This window comes from Podarcis filfolensis (genome assembly GCF_964270895.1).
Source record: "Podarcis filfolensis genome assembly, chromosome: 9".
NCBI lineage: Eukaryota > Metazoa > Chordata > Lepidosauria > Squamata > Lacertidae > Podarcis > Podarcis filfolensis.
This window is the reverse complement of record NC_139610.1, coordinates 76,739,346-76,760,420: the sequence shown is the minus strand read 5'-3', so window position 1 is coordinate 76,760,420 and position 21,075 is coordinate 76,739,346. Positions and strand designations below refer to the sequence as shown.

Below are 21,075 nucleotides of genomic sequence, written 5' to 3'. Positions count from 1 at the left end.
GAAGGGCCCCTTTCCACGCAGCCATTTCCAAGAGTGGGGTGCCTGCCACGAGGGACTCTCGTGGACAGGGGTAAAGGCACGGCGGCCAACGCAAGGAAGACCTGCGTGGTCACTGCTGAGAATGCTATTCTAATTAATGATTATTTATGGCACTTTCTACGGTCGCCGGGGCTTGTTTCAGACCTGGACTTAAGGGGACCATGGCAGCAGCCACTGACTCAGACCCCTTTCCGTGCATCTTTGGGTTGGAGCATCTCTTTCTGCCACCTCCACCCACAGCGCCCTGCCATCCCCGCAGGGTATCAGCCCGGTGCGTCTGTCTCCGAGCGGAGCCTGAGCTCCTTCCTGCTCTGGGGAGCCTGAGTGCCCTTCGCCAATTTGCTGACAAGGCTCAAAATCCCCAGCGCAGCCACGCAAAGCCTCCCAAATTAAAAAGAGAGCTCCGAAGCGACTTTCCAAATCCAGGACCTGACCCACCCCGACCTCAGGTCATGGAGCTCTCCCTTGCAGCAAATTAAAAGGGTCTTAAGGAAAGGGGCTAAAAAAGGAGACCATTGTAGGCTAGCCACATGCACACCCCACAAAAAATCATAGAGGGCACGCTCTGTCCATCACGGGGCGGTGTGTGTCTCTTGGGGGGGTGGGCAGCCCCAGTATTTGGCTACTGCAGCGCCTTCCTTCACCAGCAGAGGGCACGAAGGGTTTGTAGACCTCCAGATGGATCAGAGCCATGGCTTGTCCAGCCCAGGGTGCAAAATCTCCACAGTGGCCGGCCAAATGACTCTGGGATCTCACAAAAGGGGCAGTGAGGCAACAGGTGTCCTCAACACCTTGGATAAGGTGGCTCCATAGCAGGACCACCCCTGGTGCACCTCAAGAACACGGGCTCACTGCACCCATGAGACCATGCAAGAAAATGGCAGTTTTCAACTGGGGGGGGGGCTGTTAAGGGCCACCACCTGTACTTTTCTGCAACTCATGTCCCTTTACAGAGACCACTTTTTACAATTCCTTCCCCACAACAATGTAGAGATGTACCTGCAACCCACCAAAACGCTTCATGCATCTGAAAAAGAGGATAAGGCCATGAAAAACTTGTGGCATAGTAAGTTTTCAGTCTTTAAGTGACTGTAAGACTCTGCATTGTTTTCTCTTGTGCCCAACTAACACAGCTGCCATTCTGGAAATAGTTTCAACCTGGTGCCTAGTGATCTGACCTGATCCCCGCAGATCACAAACTTTGCTTTTACATGGAATCATAGAATTATAAAGTTGGAAGGGACCTTTGTAGGTCTTCTAGTCCACCCCCTGCAATGCAGGAATCTCAGCTAGAGCATCCATGATGGACGGCCAGCCAACCTCTGCTTAAAAGCCTGCAAGGAAGGAGGGAGTCCACAACCTCCCAAGGGAGACCGTTCCTCTGTCAAACAGCATTAGAAAGTTTCTCCTGGTGTTTAGTCGGAATCTCCTTCCTTGCTTCTGCCTCTACTTCTGGACTGCTCTCTGCCACAGACTCTCCCAGCTCGCTAAGCCCTGTTATCTCGTCATCTCCCAACACCGCCTCTTCCCAGTCTTCTCTCTCTTCTCCCTCGGACCGCCCATCGTTGTCCCACCACAAATCCCCAGGCTCTGAGCCTTCTTCCCTTGGCAGTTCCCCAGCTGGTGCCTCCATTCCTCTGCCTCTAACCAGCCCAGGACACTGGACTAGGTGGGTCACTGATCTAGCAGGGTCTTCTTCTCCTGCTCTCCAAGCTAGACCAGCTTGGCTGATGCTGAGAAACAAATGATTGATGAAACAGAGATGAGGCAGGGTGGGGAGATCAAAGACTGGTCTGGGCAGGGGACATGCATTGCCATTCCCACCAGAGGCAGCCACCCCAGACACTTTGTTCTTTTCGCTCCCCCGAGGAAGATAAATCTCTCCCCCACATTCTATTGGAGAAGAGCTTCTTCAAGCAGCTGCAAGCAGCTGCTCTTCTCTCAAGCGCTCACGGATCCCCAAAGGGTGGGAAGAGGGCAGGCCTCACCAATGGGGCATGGGAGTCATGAAGATGGGTCATGAGAAAGCCATTCCAGCCTCCCACCCCCCAATTTCTGGTCACCTGGCTGCTTTTGCAGGTGCCGGAAGACAGGGCAGCCGTGAGGCAAGATCTCCCTCTGGTGCTGAGAGGGGGAACAGCAGCACTTATAAACGCCATCGCCAACTCCTCAAAAGATTCCATCAACGGTGTCTCCAAAAGATTACCGGTATACACATCACCTGGGTGAACTAATACCAGTGTACTGGAAGAAGCAAAGATCACCAGTGTGGAAGCAATGATTCTTCAACATCCACTTCGTTGGACTGGTCATGTTCTGCAGATGCCTGATGATCGTCTTCCAAAGCAACTACTCTATTCTGAACTTAAGAATGGAAAGCGTAATGCTGGTGGTCAACAAAAGAGGTTTAAAGACTCTCTCAAGGCAATTTTTTAAAAATAGTATAAACACTGACAACTGGGAAACACTGGCCTGCAAGTGCTCCAGTTGGAGAACAGCCTTGACCAAAGATGTCCTGGGCTTTGAAGACACTCGAACTCAGGACGCAAGGGAGAAACGTGCTAAGAGGAAGACACGCTTGGCAAATCCACACCGTGATAAACTCCCACCCGGAAACCAATGTCCCCACTGTGGAAGGACGTGTGAGTCCAGAATTGGCCTCCACAGTGACTTACGGACTTATTGTTAAAACTGTGTTTATGGAAGACAATCTTACTCAGCTACAAGGGATCGCCAAAGAAGAAGAGAAAGAGTTTTCTGTCACTCATCAGCAGCTGAGTATATTTATTTATCTCCCCACATCTGAGTGGTGCACATGGTCTCTCCCACCCCCTCTCCCTACATGTTATCCCCACAACAACCCTGTGAGGGAAATCCGGCTAAGAGAGCTTGGACCTTCATGGCTGAGTGAGGCCTGGGACACTCGCTCTCCCTGCCCCTTGGTCAGCAACTAGACTGGCCCAGCTGAAAGCACACTTGCATGAGTAAGTCCAAAGCAGCTGCAGAGAAGCACACAAAGGCTCTTCATTGTGGGAATGTTGTGGATAGTAGGAGAGGATATATTGATTAAATATTATCCTTCCTCACTCACGCTAGTGAGTCAGTAGCACATTCCCCAGTATATAGCAGGAAGCTAGTTGGTAGATTTGTTAGAATCTCTTTACTTAAGCAATCCAATCTGGCTTGTCCAGATTGGGTTTTGTTCCTGGTAAATTCCCCTTTTATCCCTCCTAAAAAGAATAAAGACACAACAGTATCTAAAAGTAATGAGAAGTTTACTCACATTCAGTTTACAGTAGGTTCCCTGAAGGCAGAAGAGAGTGTGGGTTCATCCCATATGGGAATGAGCCCATGTGCTGCTGGCTGAGAGCCAGCAGACAGCAAAAGCATCAAGAGGGAATAAAACAAAGAAGAAGGGAAGATGGCTGCGTGACCAGCCCTTTCATGGGGTCTCCAAGGGTCATGCCCATCTACCTGGTCCACGCCGGGGGAGGATGTTCCAGACCAGGTAAGACAGGAAGTCCTCCTGGCTGGAGTAACACACACCCCTGCGTGTCCACTCTGGGCAAACAGGAAGTGGACTTGACTGCTTATGTTACATCCCACATTCATTACAAGGAAGGAGCCATGCCTGCCCCACTTCTCTGGTCTTTTCCAACTGATCTTGCCCCATTGCCCATCGCTAAAGACTCTTTGCCAGCCAGCCTTGAGAGTTTTCCCTCTTTGCCTGGCCCCCGAGCTTGCAAAGAGGGAGGCTGCGTCTTAATCAGAAGATCACAACACTTTCCTTTGGATTTAAAAATATTTTTTTTACCAGTTGCACTGGCTCCTGGTGGAGTATCGGGTTAGGTTTAAGGTGCTGGTGTTGACCTTTAAAGCCCTTTGTGGCTTAGGGCCCTCATATTTACGGGACTGCCTCTCCTGGTAAGCCCTGCAGAGGACTAAGGTCCATGAATAACCATAGTTCAGAGGTCCCGGGCCCTAAGGAAGTCAGACTATCCTCCACCAGGGTCAGGGCCTTCTCAGTGATGGCTCCAACCTGGTGGAATGCTCTGTACCATGAGACTAGGGCCCTGCAGGATTTAACTTCCTTCTGCAGGGCCTGTAAGACAGAGCTATTCCGCATGGCTTTCAATCTGAACTTAGCCTGATCTTTTATTTCCCTTCCTTCCCTCCCCCTCCCCTTTTATGAAGATTACCTGCTCTGAGACCCCACAGCTAATTCTCCCCTGGTCTCCTCGCTGGCCCAAGTAGGACTAATTTAGCCAGCTAGCCATGGGGCTTATCTAATGTTTATTGGATAGATTTCCCCCTAAATTGATTTTTGAATTCTGAATTTATTGTTATTCGTGTTTGATACTGTATTTTATGCTGATTTTCGTTGCATCAATTAAGTGTTTTAAATTTGTTGTTAGCTGCCCTGAGCCCAGTTTTCTGAACCGGGAAGGGCGGGGTATAAATACAAATTTATTTTTATTATTATTATTAATCACATATTTAATCTCATTCCTTTGGTGCCACCCTGGGTTCCGATGGGAGGAAAGCTAGAATATTAAACAGGCAACAAAGTTTCTGGGTCAAGCACAGCCCCACAAAGAGCGTGCTGAAGTAGTCCAGTCTGGAGGTTACTAGGGGTGGCCAGTTCCTCTCTGTCCCAGACAGGCCTTAGCTGGAAAAGCAGCTGCAGCCCAAAACGGGGGCATCGGCTTCAAGAGGAACTTGGCTGGTCTCTCGGCGCCCTCTGTTGGCTACATGAGGGAGATAAAAATGATTTCCATCATCCGAAAATAGTTGGGGCATTTCGAATACAGTCGCTTAATTCATTTTATATAGCATGCCACACCACGCCTCGCTCTTTTAGTATGTTACAATGACATGTGGTATGTTTCATTAAAATTAAGCACATTCCGGTCTCCTTGAGATTTTAACGTGTGCCTCTCTCTGCTATTGATAGGAAGCTTTTACTGAATCAGACGACTGGTCCACCCAGCTCAGTCCTGGATCCTGAGAAGAGTCTTGCTGGATGAGGCCAGTGGTCCATCTTGTCCACCATCCTGTTCTCACAATGGTCCACCAGATGCCCCAAGCGGAAACCCACAAGCAGGAGTCCAGCAACTGAGATCCAGAAGCATTGCTGTTGCCAGTTGTGGATCCATTCACATAGCTTCCTCTCTGCCTTTCAGGAGATGTTGGGTTTCGTTCATCACTTCCATGCAATCTGTTTCATGAGCATTCACCCTGATTTGCTTGTGGCGAGATTCGAAGGTGTGCCGCTGCAAGAGTTACTGTCCCACACTTTCCAATACATTTTTCTTGTCACTTCCCTTATTTTAAAAGCCTAATAGTAATAATAATAATTTTATTATTTATACCCCACCCATCTGGTTGGGTTTTCCCAGCCACTCTGGGCGACTCCCAACAGAATGAAAAGCGCAATAGAACCTCAAACAGCTATCATCAGATGTCTTCTAAAAGTTAGATAGTTGTTTATTTCCTTGACATCTGATGGGAGGGTGTTCCACAGGGAGGGCGCCACCACCGAGAAGGCCCTCTGCCTGGTTCCCTGTAACCTCACTTCTCGCAATGAGGGAACCGCCAGAAGGCCCTCGGAGCTGGACCTCAGTGTCCGGGCTGAGCAATGGGGGTCGAGAAGCTCCTTCAGGTATACTGGGCCTTTGAGGCCGTTTAGGGCTTTAAAGGGCAGCACCAATACTTTGAATTGTGCTCGGAAACGTACTGGGAGCCAGTGTAGGTATTTCAGGATGTTTTGTGGAAGTGGGTTTGTTGTGCAAGACCTCCCAGTCAACTATAATTGCACAAAATGAATTTGATGGGATGCGACAGAAAACATCGACTGTCTTGAAGCGCCCACTGTCACCACAAGGGGGCAGCACTGTTGCACGGCTGGCTCCCAAGGCCTCCCATGTGTCCTTGACTTTCTGTGCACCAGCTTTGTTTGCTTTGGCCTTATCTGCTCTGTTTGTCAACCTGAGCTCAGGTCACTCTGAATCAGAAAAGTCGGGTAGAAGTTCCTGCTGGCTTCAGGCACCTGGCTCACTGGCAGCCCCATTCTGCGTCACAAAAATGTCTGCAAATGAGACATGGTGGCTGGCAACATCAATCCCTCTTTGGGGGAATCCCTCGCAGTGCCTGCAAACAGACAGTCAAGTTGTGCGTCCACAGCAGTGTCCAGAGGAGGAATGGCCACTGGGAGGAGCGCAGAGAGAACAGACGCCCTGGTGCATCTGCAGCAGCACAACTGGGCGCCTTCACCTGCCCTGGCTGCAACAACACATGTCTCTCCCGCATCGGTATCTACAGTGTTGTAAACAAAACCTGCCCTTCTTCCCTTATGGGGTACCCAAGAGCCCATATAGAGTCCTTAAGTGAGAGAATATTGAGGAGCAAAGCAGCTAAGAAGCCTGATCTTTATTAAACTGTTGCAACAGGGAGCTCTCCTCACACGCAGGAGGACCCAGAACAAAGGTGTGTCCGCCCTTTAAATTGCCTGCCCTAGAGTCCAAGACCGCCCCCAGAAACATCATACATACACCACAGAAGGGGTGTAACCTAAGACCACCCCCAGATACATCATACCTACATCACAGAAATCTGAGTGTGTTGTTTATCTCTTGTCTGGCAGGTTACCTGGTAATGGTTGGATTACCTAGGGAGGCTAGCCAGTCTTTTGTAATGATAAATACTTAGTTCCTGAGCCAGGTCACAGGCTCACCCTATTCATACACAGACATACCCTTAAGACAGGATTTGTGAATGAAAAAACAGTGGGGAGGCTTTTCCATTTTCCTTCGACCTTGCAGAGAAATTTTTGAGGTCAATTTGGGAGGGACAAAATGATTTCAGGACTTTTTCTGTGGGGTTTCAGACATGTGGTTTATATATACAGTGGGCGCTCAGGTTGCGAACGTGATCCATGTGGGATGCACATTCGCAACCCACAGCATTTGCAACCCTCAGCGGTGCATCTGCGCATGCGCAAAGCGCGATTTAGCACTTCTGTGCATGCAGAACTGCCAAAACCTGGAAGTAACCCGTTCCGGTACTTCCGGGTTTCGGCGTGTCCGTAACCCGAAAAAACGCAACCTGAAGCGTCTGTAACCCGAGGTATGACTGTACAGTTATGAACATTTATCATATATATATATGACCTTAAAATTCTTATAACAATAGCCACAGCAGGTGCAACCTCCCAGCAGTTTGACTTCACCCCCGAAGGAGCCCCCTTCCTTTGTCTCTTGGAGATTTCAACGGATGCCAACAACATGCATACAATGCAATCCCATCCAATCCCCATCCCCATTCCCTGACCCACATGGCTGCTGCAATCTCAGTCCTCTCCCACCTCACAGCTTGCAATGGGCCACATCAGATCATAGCTGCCAACCTTTCCCTTTTTTAAAGGGAAATTCCCTTATTCCAAATAGGATTCCTCACAAGAAAAGGGAAAAATTGACAGCTATGCATCAGATGGTCAGCCGCCGCCATTCTGATTGGTTTGCTCAAAGCCCACATGTGTAGCCTTATTGGAGTTCACCAATTGGGTCTGCGTTGCTCCCGGACAGGAGGAAGGAAGTCAAATAACACCAAGGGTTGGTTCAGAGAAAGAGTTCTTTATTTCTGCTCTCCAGAACAGCAGAAAGGCACTTGTGGGGTCAGTCCACAGCAAGTCCAAAGAAATGAGAAGTATCATGCAGTATATATATCCTCCAGGCACCCTCTCCCTCCTTCCCCAGGAATCCAACCACGTCAGCCTATGTACGCAGGTTGACATCACAGATGTTCCTGCTCCGGCACTCTTAACCATAAAAGGGATTTCCTTCCTGCACTCCTGATCATATTTTTTTTTAAAAAAAAGATATTTATTGAAATTTTCAAAAAATAAAGACAAAAATTTAAAAAAAACACACAAAAACACACACACATATACTTACATTCCTTTCTTTCAATAACATATTTCCTTGACTTCCCCGCACCTCCCCTTCTTGTATCCCAATTCAATTTTTAGTTCAGCAAGTTCTTATCCCCAAATTTTACCTTATTATATTTAAATCCTTTTGATTAACCAATTTTAACATAAACCTCATTCTTTATGCATCAATACTTATTCTTAATATCTTTTTCTAAGATCGACCCCAATTCCCTTTCACGAGTTCCCCATTTTAATATAAGTGACAAAACAAAAATATATAAAAACAAAGTATAATTGTACAGCCTTTGGATACCCAAAACCCCACTCCCCACCTTTCCCGGTTTCAAGCTCCAACAAATGTCCATCAGTCTATCTGGTGTCAGCCTGGTGACCTCACATCCGAGGCTCTTAAGTCTCTCTCATTTCCTCTCTGCCGGTTTTTTTGGTAGTCCTTTATATTAAACACCAAATCTTGGAGAAGCTCTGTCCCAATAAGGTCCATGTTTCTTCCAGCCAGACCTCCATATTTAAAATTGTAGTCCAAATCTTGTTTCTTACTTCTTTTAAGTCCAAATGTCCCAGAAACTCCAGCTTCCACTTTAGTCAGGTTTGTAATCCATAAGTCTTCAGATCTCCACAGGAGGAGATCTCTCCATTCCTCCTTCCATTCAAACCAGATTTTCATAATCTCATTCTTCTTTTCCTTTATATCCATCTTAGCAGGCCTCTGGCTCTCCTTAATCATCTGCGGCATTATAGCTCCTCCTTCCTTTCCCTCTAAATTGTCATGTATCTCTTTCCCCACTTTCTCAAATTTCTCGGATTTCTTTTCTTGTTCAGCTGCAAAATTTTTTAGCTCAGATACAAAATCTTTTTGTTCTGATACAAAGACTTGAGTCAAGTCCCTTCCAGTTTCAGCAAGTTTATTTACTGTTTCATTCAATGTTGTAACATTTGTAGCCAAAACAATGCATTGTTCTTGAAGTTTTCCCAGAAGAAGAAAAGTCTTTTCCAGTTCAATCAGTATTTTTCCACTTACAGCCATTCTTGTAATGTCCCAGAGCCCCCTCTAGAGGAGTTCTGGTTACTTAGTATTCCTTTCAGTTCCAATCCAAAAGTCAAAATAACTTTTTTCTCTTTATTTTCAACAATTTATTACCTGAATGTAACAAATATAACCAGCCGATGCAACAGAAACAAAGTCTCTTTTCCCCCCCAGCTTTGACAGCTAATTTGACAGCTGTCAAAATCTTCTATGTCTCTTCAACAGGCTCTCTCACAGATCGCTCCCGGGTCCTGGGGGGGGGGTGACAGTTCCACTCTCAAAATTAGCTCTTATCCTCCAGCAAAGTCACTTATACTGCCAAAACGTGAAATTAATTACTTTTATCCTCTCAAGAAGAAGGTGTTCTCTCAACCTTAGTTATCTAGTCCTTGCTTTAAAATGTTTACAAAACGGGGAGACGGACTTCCTCTTTGCGCCTTCCCCGCTCGTGCCAAATCCAAAAAAGAAATTTTAAGTCCAATTTCCGTATTACTCACGGGTTGTTACTTTTAGTCCAAATGTTCAAAGGAAGAAGTCAGCGCTCTCCGACCATGGCATGCGGCTTCACTCCGCGGAGACGGGTAAACAGCTCTCAGCTCCGCGCCACTCACCCCCGGTCCGTTCCGGAGCCTTTAAAAAGGCTCCTTTGCAGCGGGGGGGGCGCAAATGGAGCCCGCCAAGCCTTCAGCTCACAGGCTTCCCCGCCTGTGATTTTTTTCGGGTCCCCGCTTCGCCGTAGCGGTAGAACCCTAGCTCCACAAAGCCGATTTCCTCCGGAGATCAGAGGAAATCCGCCATTACGGTCGCTGGCGCTGACCGGAAGTCCTGCACTCCTGATCGTAAAAGGCTCTTCGTGTTCCTACTCTTATCTTGGAGCCAGAGGTCACCATTTCTGAGAACACGCTCTGGCGTTGTTCTTGGGTCTGTGCGTCTTTGTGGTCAGAACATAACATAAGGTACAAAAATGTTTTCTCTGTTCTGCTGGTACAGTCAGGGTCATGCTTGACATCACAAACTGATAAAAGAGAGAGCTGTGTTCTTGTTATATATTTCCTCAACGGCTTCCTCAAGTTTATGCATTTTAGCTAAGGAAAAATTGGGATTTTGGTGCAGTTTAAAATTGCCTGCACAGTCAGTTTTGGGTTTTGGGAAACCAATTCCTTCACATGGAGGTTTGACTATGGCCTTATTTATGGAGCACTCCTTTTTTGCAGGACATTTATGCAACAAGGAGCATTTGAGCACACATACATACATACATCATTTTATTTGTATGCTGTCTTTCCATAGTTCAAACCATGCTCAAGGCGGCTTGCAACGTGAAAAAATACATAATGACAAACAATAAAAGTTGTATTGCTGTCAACTTTCAGATTTGAAAATAAGGGACCAGCAGCCTCACTTGTCCCGGGGACAGTCTACGGGATATCTAACAATCCAGGAAAGCAGCGGGAAATGGCGCTGGAATAAGGGGATTTCCTGCTAGAAAAGGGAAGGTTGACAGCTATGAAGTTGTCATAAACAATAAACATAAATTCTAGATTCAGGTAGGTAGCCATGTTGGTCTGATGCAGTCGAAATAAAAATAATTAAAAAGTGTCCAGTAGCACCTTAGACCATCTAAGTTTGTTCCGGTATCTGAAGAAGTGTGCATGCACACAAAAGCTTATACCAGAACAAACTTAGTTGGTCTATAACAGGGGTCTGCAACCTTTAAGACAAAAAGAGCCACTTGGACCCGTTTCCGAAGAAAAAAAACCTGGGAGCCGCAAAACTTGTCATTATAAAAACAACTTTTTTGTCACTTTTTTATTGTTTCTTTGTTTGACCCCTCAGAATTACTCCTCCTCATGGAAATAAACGTTAAATTAACAAGTTACCTTTTTTTTGTGTGTGTGTTCTTCACTCCCCTTCAAAACAGTGACCAGCGTACTGTTGATTCAAGCCTTCGATTCAGAGGCATTTGGCACTTCTCCAGGTGCCCGGCTTGATTCCATGTTGACCCCCCCGTCAACGACTCCCGGCAAGACAAGGCGAGGTCTTTATCGGCCGATCCTTCTTCAAACGTGAAAGAAGAACACAGCCACTCCTCCTCCCTCACTCCCTGCCATCCCCAGGGAGGGGAAAGAGACAGACAGAAATGTATTTACATGCCTTTATTTCTGTCTTTCCTCAGTGCAGAGAAAACATGTCTGCACTCTCTGATACCCAGCTGCAGAGAGAGAATAACTCCACCCATGTACTTCCAGTACAGGGTCATGTGACACTCTGAGCTAACATCCGGTGCTCAGAGCACATAATAGACTGTCCCTGGTTCCCACGGTACAGTCCCATAACATAAACATCCTGTTTGGCTTTCCAGCCATCTGGAGCACTCAGCAGCATTGCTCCTTTTTCGTAACAACCTCCCCCAAAAGAATCAATGCGTGTTGCGGCAAGCAAAGCGTGATCCAGAGAAGAAAACAAACAGTTGTTATACACATAACACTCCCCTGTTGTTTCAGTTCCACCCTTGGAACTCCCCGCCACTGGTTTCCCCAGTGTACCTCTCTGGTTGTCTGGTTTCCAAGGAACGAGTGCATCTGCACTCCCTTGGCTAGCAACTCTCTGTTGTGTCTTTGTCTCTGACTTAGACACAGCTCCAACCTGTCCTCGGTTGTTTACAACAGCAACACATGCAACAGCTAAATTAGCATACTCTTCTGAGTACCTTTTGGGTGGTTCACCCTTTGTGACTCTCTCAGACCTGCGTATGAGGTGCTGATCCTCTCTGCTCACTGGTTCTGTCTCAGGACTCTTAGGAGAACCAGTTCCAACAGCAAACAGTGGTTCATCCTTCACCTGTGAAGGTCTATCCATTGTGTGAGATTTCCTCTCAATGACTGTGACGACTGAGCTCTCTGAGCTATCACTGTCACTCTCAGTACCACTGTACTCTGTGAAATCTTCATCATCATCTGAATCGTCCTCTGTGGGAAATGTGTGTGCTATCACTCTCTCCTTTTCAGGAGCACTCTCTAGAAATTTTGTGAGAATCACCTGACCAGATTCAGACAAAATTACTCTGTAGAGACCCTTTTCATACCCCACAAAAATGCCTCTGGCATTCTTTACTCCACCTGGAGCTTCTGTCCTCACATGAGACCCAAAAACCCTGAAATGGGCAACAGAAGGTTTTCTCTGGAACAGTTTCTCAAAAGGAGAACTTCCCAACTCTTTCGAAACCTTTCTCACCCATGCATGACAAAACGACATGAGTGACTCCGCCCAGAACTCATGTGGCAGATGTGAACTAAGCAATTGCGCATTCATTCCCTTTTGCAATTCTTTGTTCACTTTTACACAGACACCCCTGTTCCACGCTTCCGCTGAAACAGCAATCTTGTGTCTGATCCCCTTCTTCTGCAGGAACCTCTGGAAATCCTGTAAAAGAAAAATCTGCTTCTCATCTGTCAAAAGACAATCAATGTTAGCATCATGCATATCTTTAACTTTGTCACAAAACTCCTGAAACCTTTCCAAGGCTTCCTGTGGCCTCTTTAACACATAAACCCAGACAAAGTTAGAGAAATGATCCACACACACAAGATAAAATCTTGCATTGCCTCTAGATGGTTCTAGAGGACCAATCACATCAGCATACACCCGCTGAAACGCTCTGTCGACCCTGGCCACCTTCTTGGCGCTTGTTTTGGTCACACCTGCAAGAGAAATCATGTTAGACTCAGAATTACATTCCATGTAATCACTTTGCTCAAAGTCCAACAAATACAGTCCACCTTTCTGTCTGGCAGAAAGATATAACTCTCCATCTTTGAAGATCTCGCAGCTCTTATCATCATAGGACAGTCTCAGTCCTTTCTTTGCAATCTGCGAAACACTCAGCAGATTGAACTTCAGTTCAGGAACCAAGTAAACATTGTTTATTGTCAAGTTCAGACTCTTAAGATAGACAGATCCAACCCCAGTCGCCTCCAGCTTCTGACCGTTGGCTTGTTCCACAGCGAAGCTTTGCTTCTTAAACGTCGAAAAGAGTCCTCTGTGCGGGGACATATGAAAATTACATCCAGTGTCAATTACAAACGAGTTCCCAACATCTGGCGTGGTTCCTTTCGCCATCAGAGCCCTTGCAGGTTCCACCATAGACTTGGTATGCCCTCTGCCTGCTGCCTCAGGCTTTGCTGAGCGGCCCTTCACTCCTTTCGGCTGGCGTGGCTTCTTGCAGCTCCGCTGAAGATGCCCAGCCTGTCCGCAATTGTAGCATCGGACAACGTTCAAAGCTACAGCATTCTCTCCAGTAGCAACATCAGTGGGGGAATTAGAACTCCGTTCTTCCCTCCCCCTGTCCTTTATTTCCAGTGCAGCATGCCGGCTGTGTTCATCCTGAACCACGGCACTCAGGGGCACTCCCCCCTTCTTGGCATCCATGCTGAACTCAAGTCTCAGCTCTTCACTCTCGAGCTAGTTAAAATCCAAAAGCTCCTTTGAGCTGTTTTTCTGCCTCTCTCCCAGGCAGGCAATCTCCAAGCTGTCTGAAAGTCAAAACAACTTTCGCTTTCCCGGCTCTGACTGAGCCAGCCCCAGGTGTCAGTAGTTTTCCACTGCCGACTGTCGTTGCTTAGCAACCTTCCCCGGGACGGGAATCCTTATCTCACCACAGGAATTTCTGGTATGCAAGCCTTTCTTTCAGAGCTTGTTTTGCCAAACGCAGCTCTCGTGAACCAGAGAATAAATCATTCTGCATTCACACTTTTAGCCCGATATTCAGCATACCTTTTTGGGGCTCCGTTGCTTGGAAAACACCCCCTCTTGGGGCCAGCCGTCTGTTCAGCTTCTGGCTGCAATTTCAGACGTTATCTTCTTTCCTTGGTGCAGAGGATGGCACACGATCCATCAACCTCTCACCTCTCATGCTGATTCCCATGGATCAGATAACCAGCAGCGTCTGCTACCATATGTTGATTCAAGCCTTCGATTCAGAGGCATTTGGCACTTCTCCAGGTGCCCGGCTTGATTCCATGTTGACCCCCCCGTCAACGACTCCCGGCAAGACAAGGCGAGGTCTTTATCGGCCGATCCTTCTTCAAACGTGAAAGAAGAACACAGCCACTCCTCCTCCCTCACTCCCTGCCATCCCCAGGGAGGGGAAAGAGACAGACAGAAATGTATTTACATGCCTTTATTTCTGTCTTTCCTCAGTGCAGAGAAAACATGTCTGCACTCTCTGATACCCAGCTGCAGAGAGAGAATAACTCCACCCATGTACTTCCAGTACAGGGTCATGTGACACTCTGAGCTAACATCCGGTGCTCAGAGCACATAATAGACTGTCCCTGGTTCCCACGGTACAGTCCCATAACATAAACATCCTGTTTGGCTTTCCAGCCATCTGGAGCACTCAGCAGCATTGCTCCTTTTTCGTAACACGTACATGCCCCCTTTCAATGCAGTGACCAGCGTACATGCCCCTTACAATGTAGCGGGCAGGCGGGCGGGAAGGTGACGTCGGGACGGTGCGTGACTAACGCACGCACCGCCCCATGCGACGTCACAGCCAGTACAGCGCCCGCCACAGTGGGGAGTGTCGGGGCACACAATGCGCCTCCTCCCCTCGCTAGTATCCGCCCCGGAGCCGTGGCAAAGGTGTAAAAGAGCCACATGCGGCTCCGAAGCTGCGGGTTGCAGACCCCTGGTCTATAAGGTGGCACTGGGCAATTTTTTATTTTTAATAAACATAAAATACACAACGAAATTGAACAATTTCCACATAAATCATAAGATCTAAAAGATACAAAAAATAATAATATAAATAAGAGCAACAACCTCTCCCTAAACCCTCATCCTATTTGTCTGCAGTGCCATTCTATGTCTTCCCATTAATCATTTGCTTATCCCGCACTTTCCACATCCCATTCCCAATTGCTCTGATCCGAGGCCAAAGCCAGGAAGAAAAAGGAGAAGCCAGGGCAGGGATTTGTACCAGGGCAGGGAGGACCCGTCGCTCGCCAGCTGCCTTAGTTTCACTTTCGGATGCCAAGAAGATTAAGCACATTCTGGCCTGGCCAGAGCTCAATTGGGCATTGATGTCTTTGCTACACAGCTGAATTGTTCGCATTTCTAGGCGGTGGGCATAAAAGCACCCGGCGCGCGTCTCCTCCTTTCGCCGGGCGGGGTCTCTGCAGCGCCCGGTCCCGCCTCGGAGCGCCGTGCGTAAAAGCGCACGAGTGGCGCGCCCGGCTTCCGAGCGGCCATGGACGGAGAGGCGGGCGGGCGGGCGGCGGGTCTGGGCCGCGCCGTGGGCATCGTGACGGGCGCCTCGCGAGGCTTCGGCCGGAGCCTGGCGCGCCTGCTGGCCCCGCGCCTGGCGCCCGGCTCGGCGCTGCTGCTGGTGGCGCGCTCGGCGGCCGCGCTGGAGCAGCTGGAGGGCGAGCTGCGCGCCGCCTGCCCGGCGCTCCGCGTGCGCGGCCTGCCCGCCGACCTGGCCTCGGACGACGGGCTGCAGCGCGTGGTGCGCGCCGCCCGGGAGCTCCGCGGGGACGCGCCGGTGGAGCGGCTGCTGCTCGTCAACAACGCCGGTGAGCGGGCGCTCCTGAGCGCGTGCAGAGTGCCTTCCTCCTCCAGGTCCGGAGGCAGCTGCGGGACCGGCTTGACGGCGGCTTCCTGCAGGGGCTGCATGCATCCTTTGACAGGCCAGGTCCCGGGGAAAAGGCTAAGCGGGGGCCGTCTTGGCAAAGACCCCAAATCCACGCGCGCTGCCGTAACGAACACGAGACGGGTGTCCTTGCTTCCCCCCTCCCTTGTTTATTTCTGCATCCATCTTTTTCTTCCTCCGCGTGGAAGGGAGATTGTAAGTTCCCGGTGGCAGCGGGCTTTTCTGCTTCCTAAAGCGCCAGGAGGGACACCGAGGGCGGAAGAGAAGGCGGTGAACGCATATTCCGTTGCTGAAGCGGGATATGTGAGCCTTGTGAATTACGGTGGTACCTCGGGTTAAGTACTTAATTCGTTCCGGAGGTCCGTTCTTAACCTGAAACTGTTCTTAACCTGAAGCACCACTTTAGCTAATGGGGCCTCCTGCTGCCGCCGCGCCGCCGGAGCAGGATTTCTGTTTTCATCCTGAAGCAAAGTTCTTAACCAGAGGTACTATTTCTGGGTTTGCGGAGTCTGTAACCTGAAGCGTATGTAACCTGAGGTACCACTGTAGTTTTGGGGTCCACGACAAACATAACTTTGGGGTTGTTGCTGTGGGAATGCAGCGGAGATGAGAAGCGCGCGGATTCAAGCGCCCCCACTTCGGATCCGTTTGCAGCTCCTGGGAAGAAAAACGAGGAAGTGTGGCGCTTGGGAACTTCCAAGCCAGGGGGATCGTTGGGCACCTAGTTCACCTAGTTGCTTGTGTCAGACTCCGCCCTCTTCCGCGGATCATCTCGGCCCCTTTGTGCTGGGAGATACCACACCTGGCTGTGTAGGCTCCGACATGCAAGGAAAGCCCCCTTGGAGACCAAAGCACACCCCCTTCTCCTCTTTCACCTATAAGCAGGGTGTTTGTATGTGTGTGCTAAGCATCCTTCTGCTTTTGCACCCTCTCTTAGTGGTGGTGCCCCCCTTCCTGCAAGGGTTAGTCCTTCTCAGCCAGGTCTTCCTCCATGTTCAGAATACTTTCAGACCCTGCCTTGGCCTGAGCAGTTGGCCCCCACCTCACCTTTGAGAACCCTAATCTCCCAGCCACAGGTCTCCCAGCTCCATAGCCTGTACTGTATAAAGGGATGAGGTTTCTGTGTGATCCTGTTTGGGGTGGTGCCCCTAATGTGCTCTCCCTCCCTCCCTCTCTTTCTGTTCTTGTCCCCAATTTATGCCTCTTCTTCACTTACAGCATGATCTGAAAAGCTTTGCTTGTAAGCTACTTGGCTTATCCCAGATATGGGGAGCTTCTGCCTGCGAGGCTGTTCCCATCCTCCAGTTCTGTGGTTTCCAAACTCTTTTGGGCCACTGCCCCCCTGGTTCCACAAACTCACCCCCGCTTCCTCCTTACCCCATCCTATAAAAAGCATCAGTCAGAATAGCGCTTTGCATGGTCCACTAGGACAGATAACTCAATTAAATTTCAAACAGTGACAATTGCATATTTATTCAAATCTCATTTAAAACTATTTTGTTTAATTAATTCAACAAACTGGATGAACTTGATCCTGTGGTGACAACTTTTCAGAGTCTGATATACATTTACACCTCCAATGCTCCTGTCACCCTGTCACACCTTGTCTTCTTGTGCCCCCCTACAGAATCCCAAGCCCCACTTCGGGAACCGCTGGTCTAGTCTGAAGAAGCACTTATGGATAAGCAAACAGGGGTCTTCTTTGTCTTCTAGCTTCTCTTGGCGATGTTTCCAAATCCTTCTTGGACTTCACCAGCCCCGGCGAAGTCAACACCTACTTGGCCTTCAACGTCACCTCTGCGCTGTGCCTCACCTCCTCCCTCCTGAAGGCCTTCCCTGCTCAGCCGGGCTTGTGCCGAACGGTGGTCAATGTCTCCTCGCTCTGCGCTCTGAAACCCTTCCAGACTTGGGCCCTCTACTGCACTGGGAAAGCTGCCCGGGACATGATGTTCCGGGTCCTAGCGGCAGAAGAGCCAGACATCAGGGTGCTCAGCTATGCGCCAGGTGAGTCTGGGGTCTGTCAGCTGGTCTGGCTTCTGGCGTCACCAGCCGTTCCATCGTCTCTCGCTGGCAGTCCGCTGATGGCCCCTTCGCTCCCCTCCCCATGAATCATAAAACCATAGAACTGAAGAGTTGGAAGGAACCCATTCTGCCCAACAGCCTGCAATGCAGGAATCACCTCTTGCCTTCTCTTCCAGGTCCCCTGGACACGGATATGCAGGAAGAAGCTCGCACCAAATCGGGAAACCTGGAGCTGCGGAAGACATTCCTGCACATGAAGGAACATGGGGAACTGCTGGATTGCGACATCTCCTCCCAGAAGCTGTTGGATCTTCTTCTCACAAACACCTTTGAATCGGGGGCTCATGTTGACTTCTATGATATCTGAATAAAAAGTGCCAGCCCTTCTTCTTCTCCCGGCACCTCCTAGGCTTTTGCTGCTCTGTGCTGCACCTCTGTAGGACTTGTGTTCAGCTTTCTCTCTGGACGCAGCGGCCATGGCCTGCCACTCAGAGCCTGGCATATTGTGGAAGCATCTGCCAAGTTCTGAACCTGGGCCGTGTGGAAGGAGAGGAGGGTCCAAGTTCAGGAAGAGGGGAGGAGGGGAGGAACACCTGGGAAGAGTTTGCGTTTCACACACAAGGGGAGGGAGGGATGTGGAAGGTTTCCCTGTAACTTTGGTGTCCCAAGCATCAAGGAACCCAACATAGTCCTTCCACAAGGTGACCAGTTGGGCTGGGATCTGGAAGGAAAGAAAGTCTAGCTGGAGAAATGGTTCTGCAGCTTGGAGGAGCACAGAGGGTAGCAATGAAAGGCGCTCATTCTGTGCAGGGCTGCTCTTTCTATTTCCTGCTCTTTAGGGATGTCTCTGGTAAGTCTGCTTGAGCCATTCCATGAGCTTAACCACTACACCACACTGGCTCTCTCTGTGATGGGAGGGCGCATGTGGAGAAGAGCATGGACTCCTGTAGATCCCAGAGGCAGCTTGCCCACCTTACAGAGAGACCGACCTGTGAGGCATGGGCGATGATGGCTCTTGGCCCCACTCAACGTTGTTTTGCTTTCAGCATTCATCGGTTCAGTGTTGCTACCGATTTCACGCATGCTTCCGCCATCTGCAACGCTTATTTGGCCTTTAACAGAGGAAGATGTTTCATTTCTGCCTGACCACGTTAGCCGTGCAGATTGGCTGTTTAATGATTTAAGAGCGATGCCTGATTGTGTTTGCTGGTCAAAGAGCTCTTTGACTAGCAAGCACAGTCAGATAGTTGATTACAGTATGTCAAGGAAATAAGCAGTCGTAAATGCCTTTCTCTCTCTGCCCTGTAGTCACGAGTAACTGAAAAGGACCTCCCTTTCCTCAGAGAGAGACGGTCAGGACAGAAGCCACATGTCCAGAGCAGTGCTGGACGTTCAGGTTCATTGTCACGGGTGAGACTATACTGAGCTCAGTTGATTGGCAAGATACTACTAGCCGTCAAGATAGAGGCTCCATTTTCTAAATGTCTTTCTGTTTTCCTGGCCATGTAACCCAGTCATTCTTTCTCTCTTCTCATCCCATCTTCCTTAATAAAATCATCACTTGGCTTGGTCTAAACTGGTGTGTGTAGAATTGTGGTGGGTTGTTTGCCTGAGCCCGGTCTTGGCTGGGGAGGGCGGGGTATAAATAAATTATTATTATTATTATTATTATTATTATTATTATTATTATTATTATTACCTCTTAACTGTCATGTTTAAGGCGATAACTCTAGTCAGGGTTTCCCAAACTTGGGTCTCCAGCCGTTTTTGGACTACAGTTCCCATCATCCCTGGCTGCTGGACCTGCTAGCTAGGGATGGTGGGAATTGTAGTCCAAGTCAGCTGGAGACCCAAGTTTGGGAAGCCCTGTCTTCAGAAGAGCCCTGCAGTTGGATGAGGCCAAAGGGGACCCATCTCGTCCACAGCAGCCAACAGAAGTCCTTTTTGAGATCTTCCCCTTCTCTTTTGGTTTTAATAAATAATAATAATAATAATAATAATAATAATAATAATAATAATAATAATAATAAAAAATGACCCTCAGTAATTTAATACCATCAGCAAGCTTGCTTATTCCTAACTTCAGATCATAAGAACATAAGACCTACATTGCCAACAGCTTGTCTAGTCCAGCATCGTCTTCTCTCAGGGTCTGTGTGGAAGGAGAGGAGGGTCCAAGCTCAGGAAGAGGGGAGGATGGGAGGAACACCTGGGAAGAGTTTGCGTTTCACACACAAGGGGAGGGAGGGATGTGGAAGGTTTCCCTGTAACCTTGGTGTCCCAAGCATCAAGGAACCCAACATAGTCTTCCACAAGGTGGCCAGTTGGGCTGGGATCTGAAAGGAAAGAAAGTCTAGCTGGAGAAATGGTTCTGCAGCTTGGAGGAGCGCAGAGGGTGGCAATGAAAGGTGTTCATTCTGTGCAGGGCTCCTCTTTCTATTTCCTGCTCTTTAGGATGTCTCTGGTCAGTCTGCTTGAGCCATTCCGTGAGCTTCCCACTGCCCAGCGAGTGCATCTGCTGGGGTTCTGCCACCTTTGCAGAGAAGCAGGAGCGTGTGGTTGTGTAGGACTCCTCCTTGGAAGCGGAAGCCCATTTGTGGTCCTCCTGAGGCCTTTCTGATGGAAGGCTGAGAGTGTTGTGAGATGAACAAAGCTAAGCCCTGCTGGATGAGGCCAAAGGGGACCCACCCTGCTCTCTCAGATGTGCAACACCCCTCTCCCCAGGAGTGGGTACTCAGAAGCATGGCTGCCTCTGACAGTGCGGACGGAGCAGGGCCACTCGTAGGGGAATGGAGCCTGTGGGGCTTTGGTAGAAAAAAAACATTTGGGGTGGTGCTGCTGCCTAGTGGTGGCTGTCCTGGGCCCAACAAGGAAGGGGGTCTCAGCTACAATGATAAAGGCGTGGCCAGCTCAGTGGGGAGGCCAAGCTGGCATAGCATTTCTGTTTCTCTGGGCCTTTTTACATATTAATTTTATTATTTATGCCCTGCCCATCTGGCTGGGTTTCCCCAGCTACACTGGGTGACTCACGGCATATATCAGAACATAATGAAACATCAAACATTAATATCTTCCCGATACAGGGCGGTCTTCAAGTGTCTTCTAGAAGTCAGATAGTTATTTCCTTGACATCTGAAGGGAGGGCGTTGCACAGGGAGGGCGCATGTCTAGAAGAGCATTGACATCCTCCCAGAGGCAGCTTGCCCACCTTGCTCACATCCTCCTTTCCCTTCCTGCCCCACAACAAACACTCTGTGAGGTGAGTGGGGCTAGGAGACTTCAGGGAAGTGTGACTGGCCCAAGGTCACCCAGCAGCTGCATGTGGAGGAGCGGGGAAGCGAACCCGGTTCACCAGATTACGAGTCCACCGCTCTTAACCACTACACC

At 49.1% G+C, this 21,075-nt stretch overlaps 1 protein-coding gene and 1 long non-coding RNA gene across 2 annotated transcripts in view; one reads left to right on the top strand and one right to left on the bottom strand.

Moving 5' to 3' along the window:
* LOC310742534 overlaps positions 1 to 21,075 on the bottom strand; it is a 353,556-nt gene that overhangs the window by 80,053 nt on the left and 252,428 nt on the right. The window lies entirely within an intron of this gene.
* SPR (sepiapterin reductase) lies at positions 15,226 to 19,264 on the top strand. The gene is made up of 3 exons (XM_083572088.1): positions 15,226 to 15,589; positions 17,380 to 17,670; positions 17,865 to 19,264. Exons 1-3 carry the CDS (start codon positions 15,265 to 15,267, stop codon positions 18,053 to 18,055), a joined length of 807 nt encoding a protein of 268 aa, XP_083428214.1. The 5' UTR covers positions 15,226 to 15,264; the 3' UTR covers positions 18,056 to 19,264.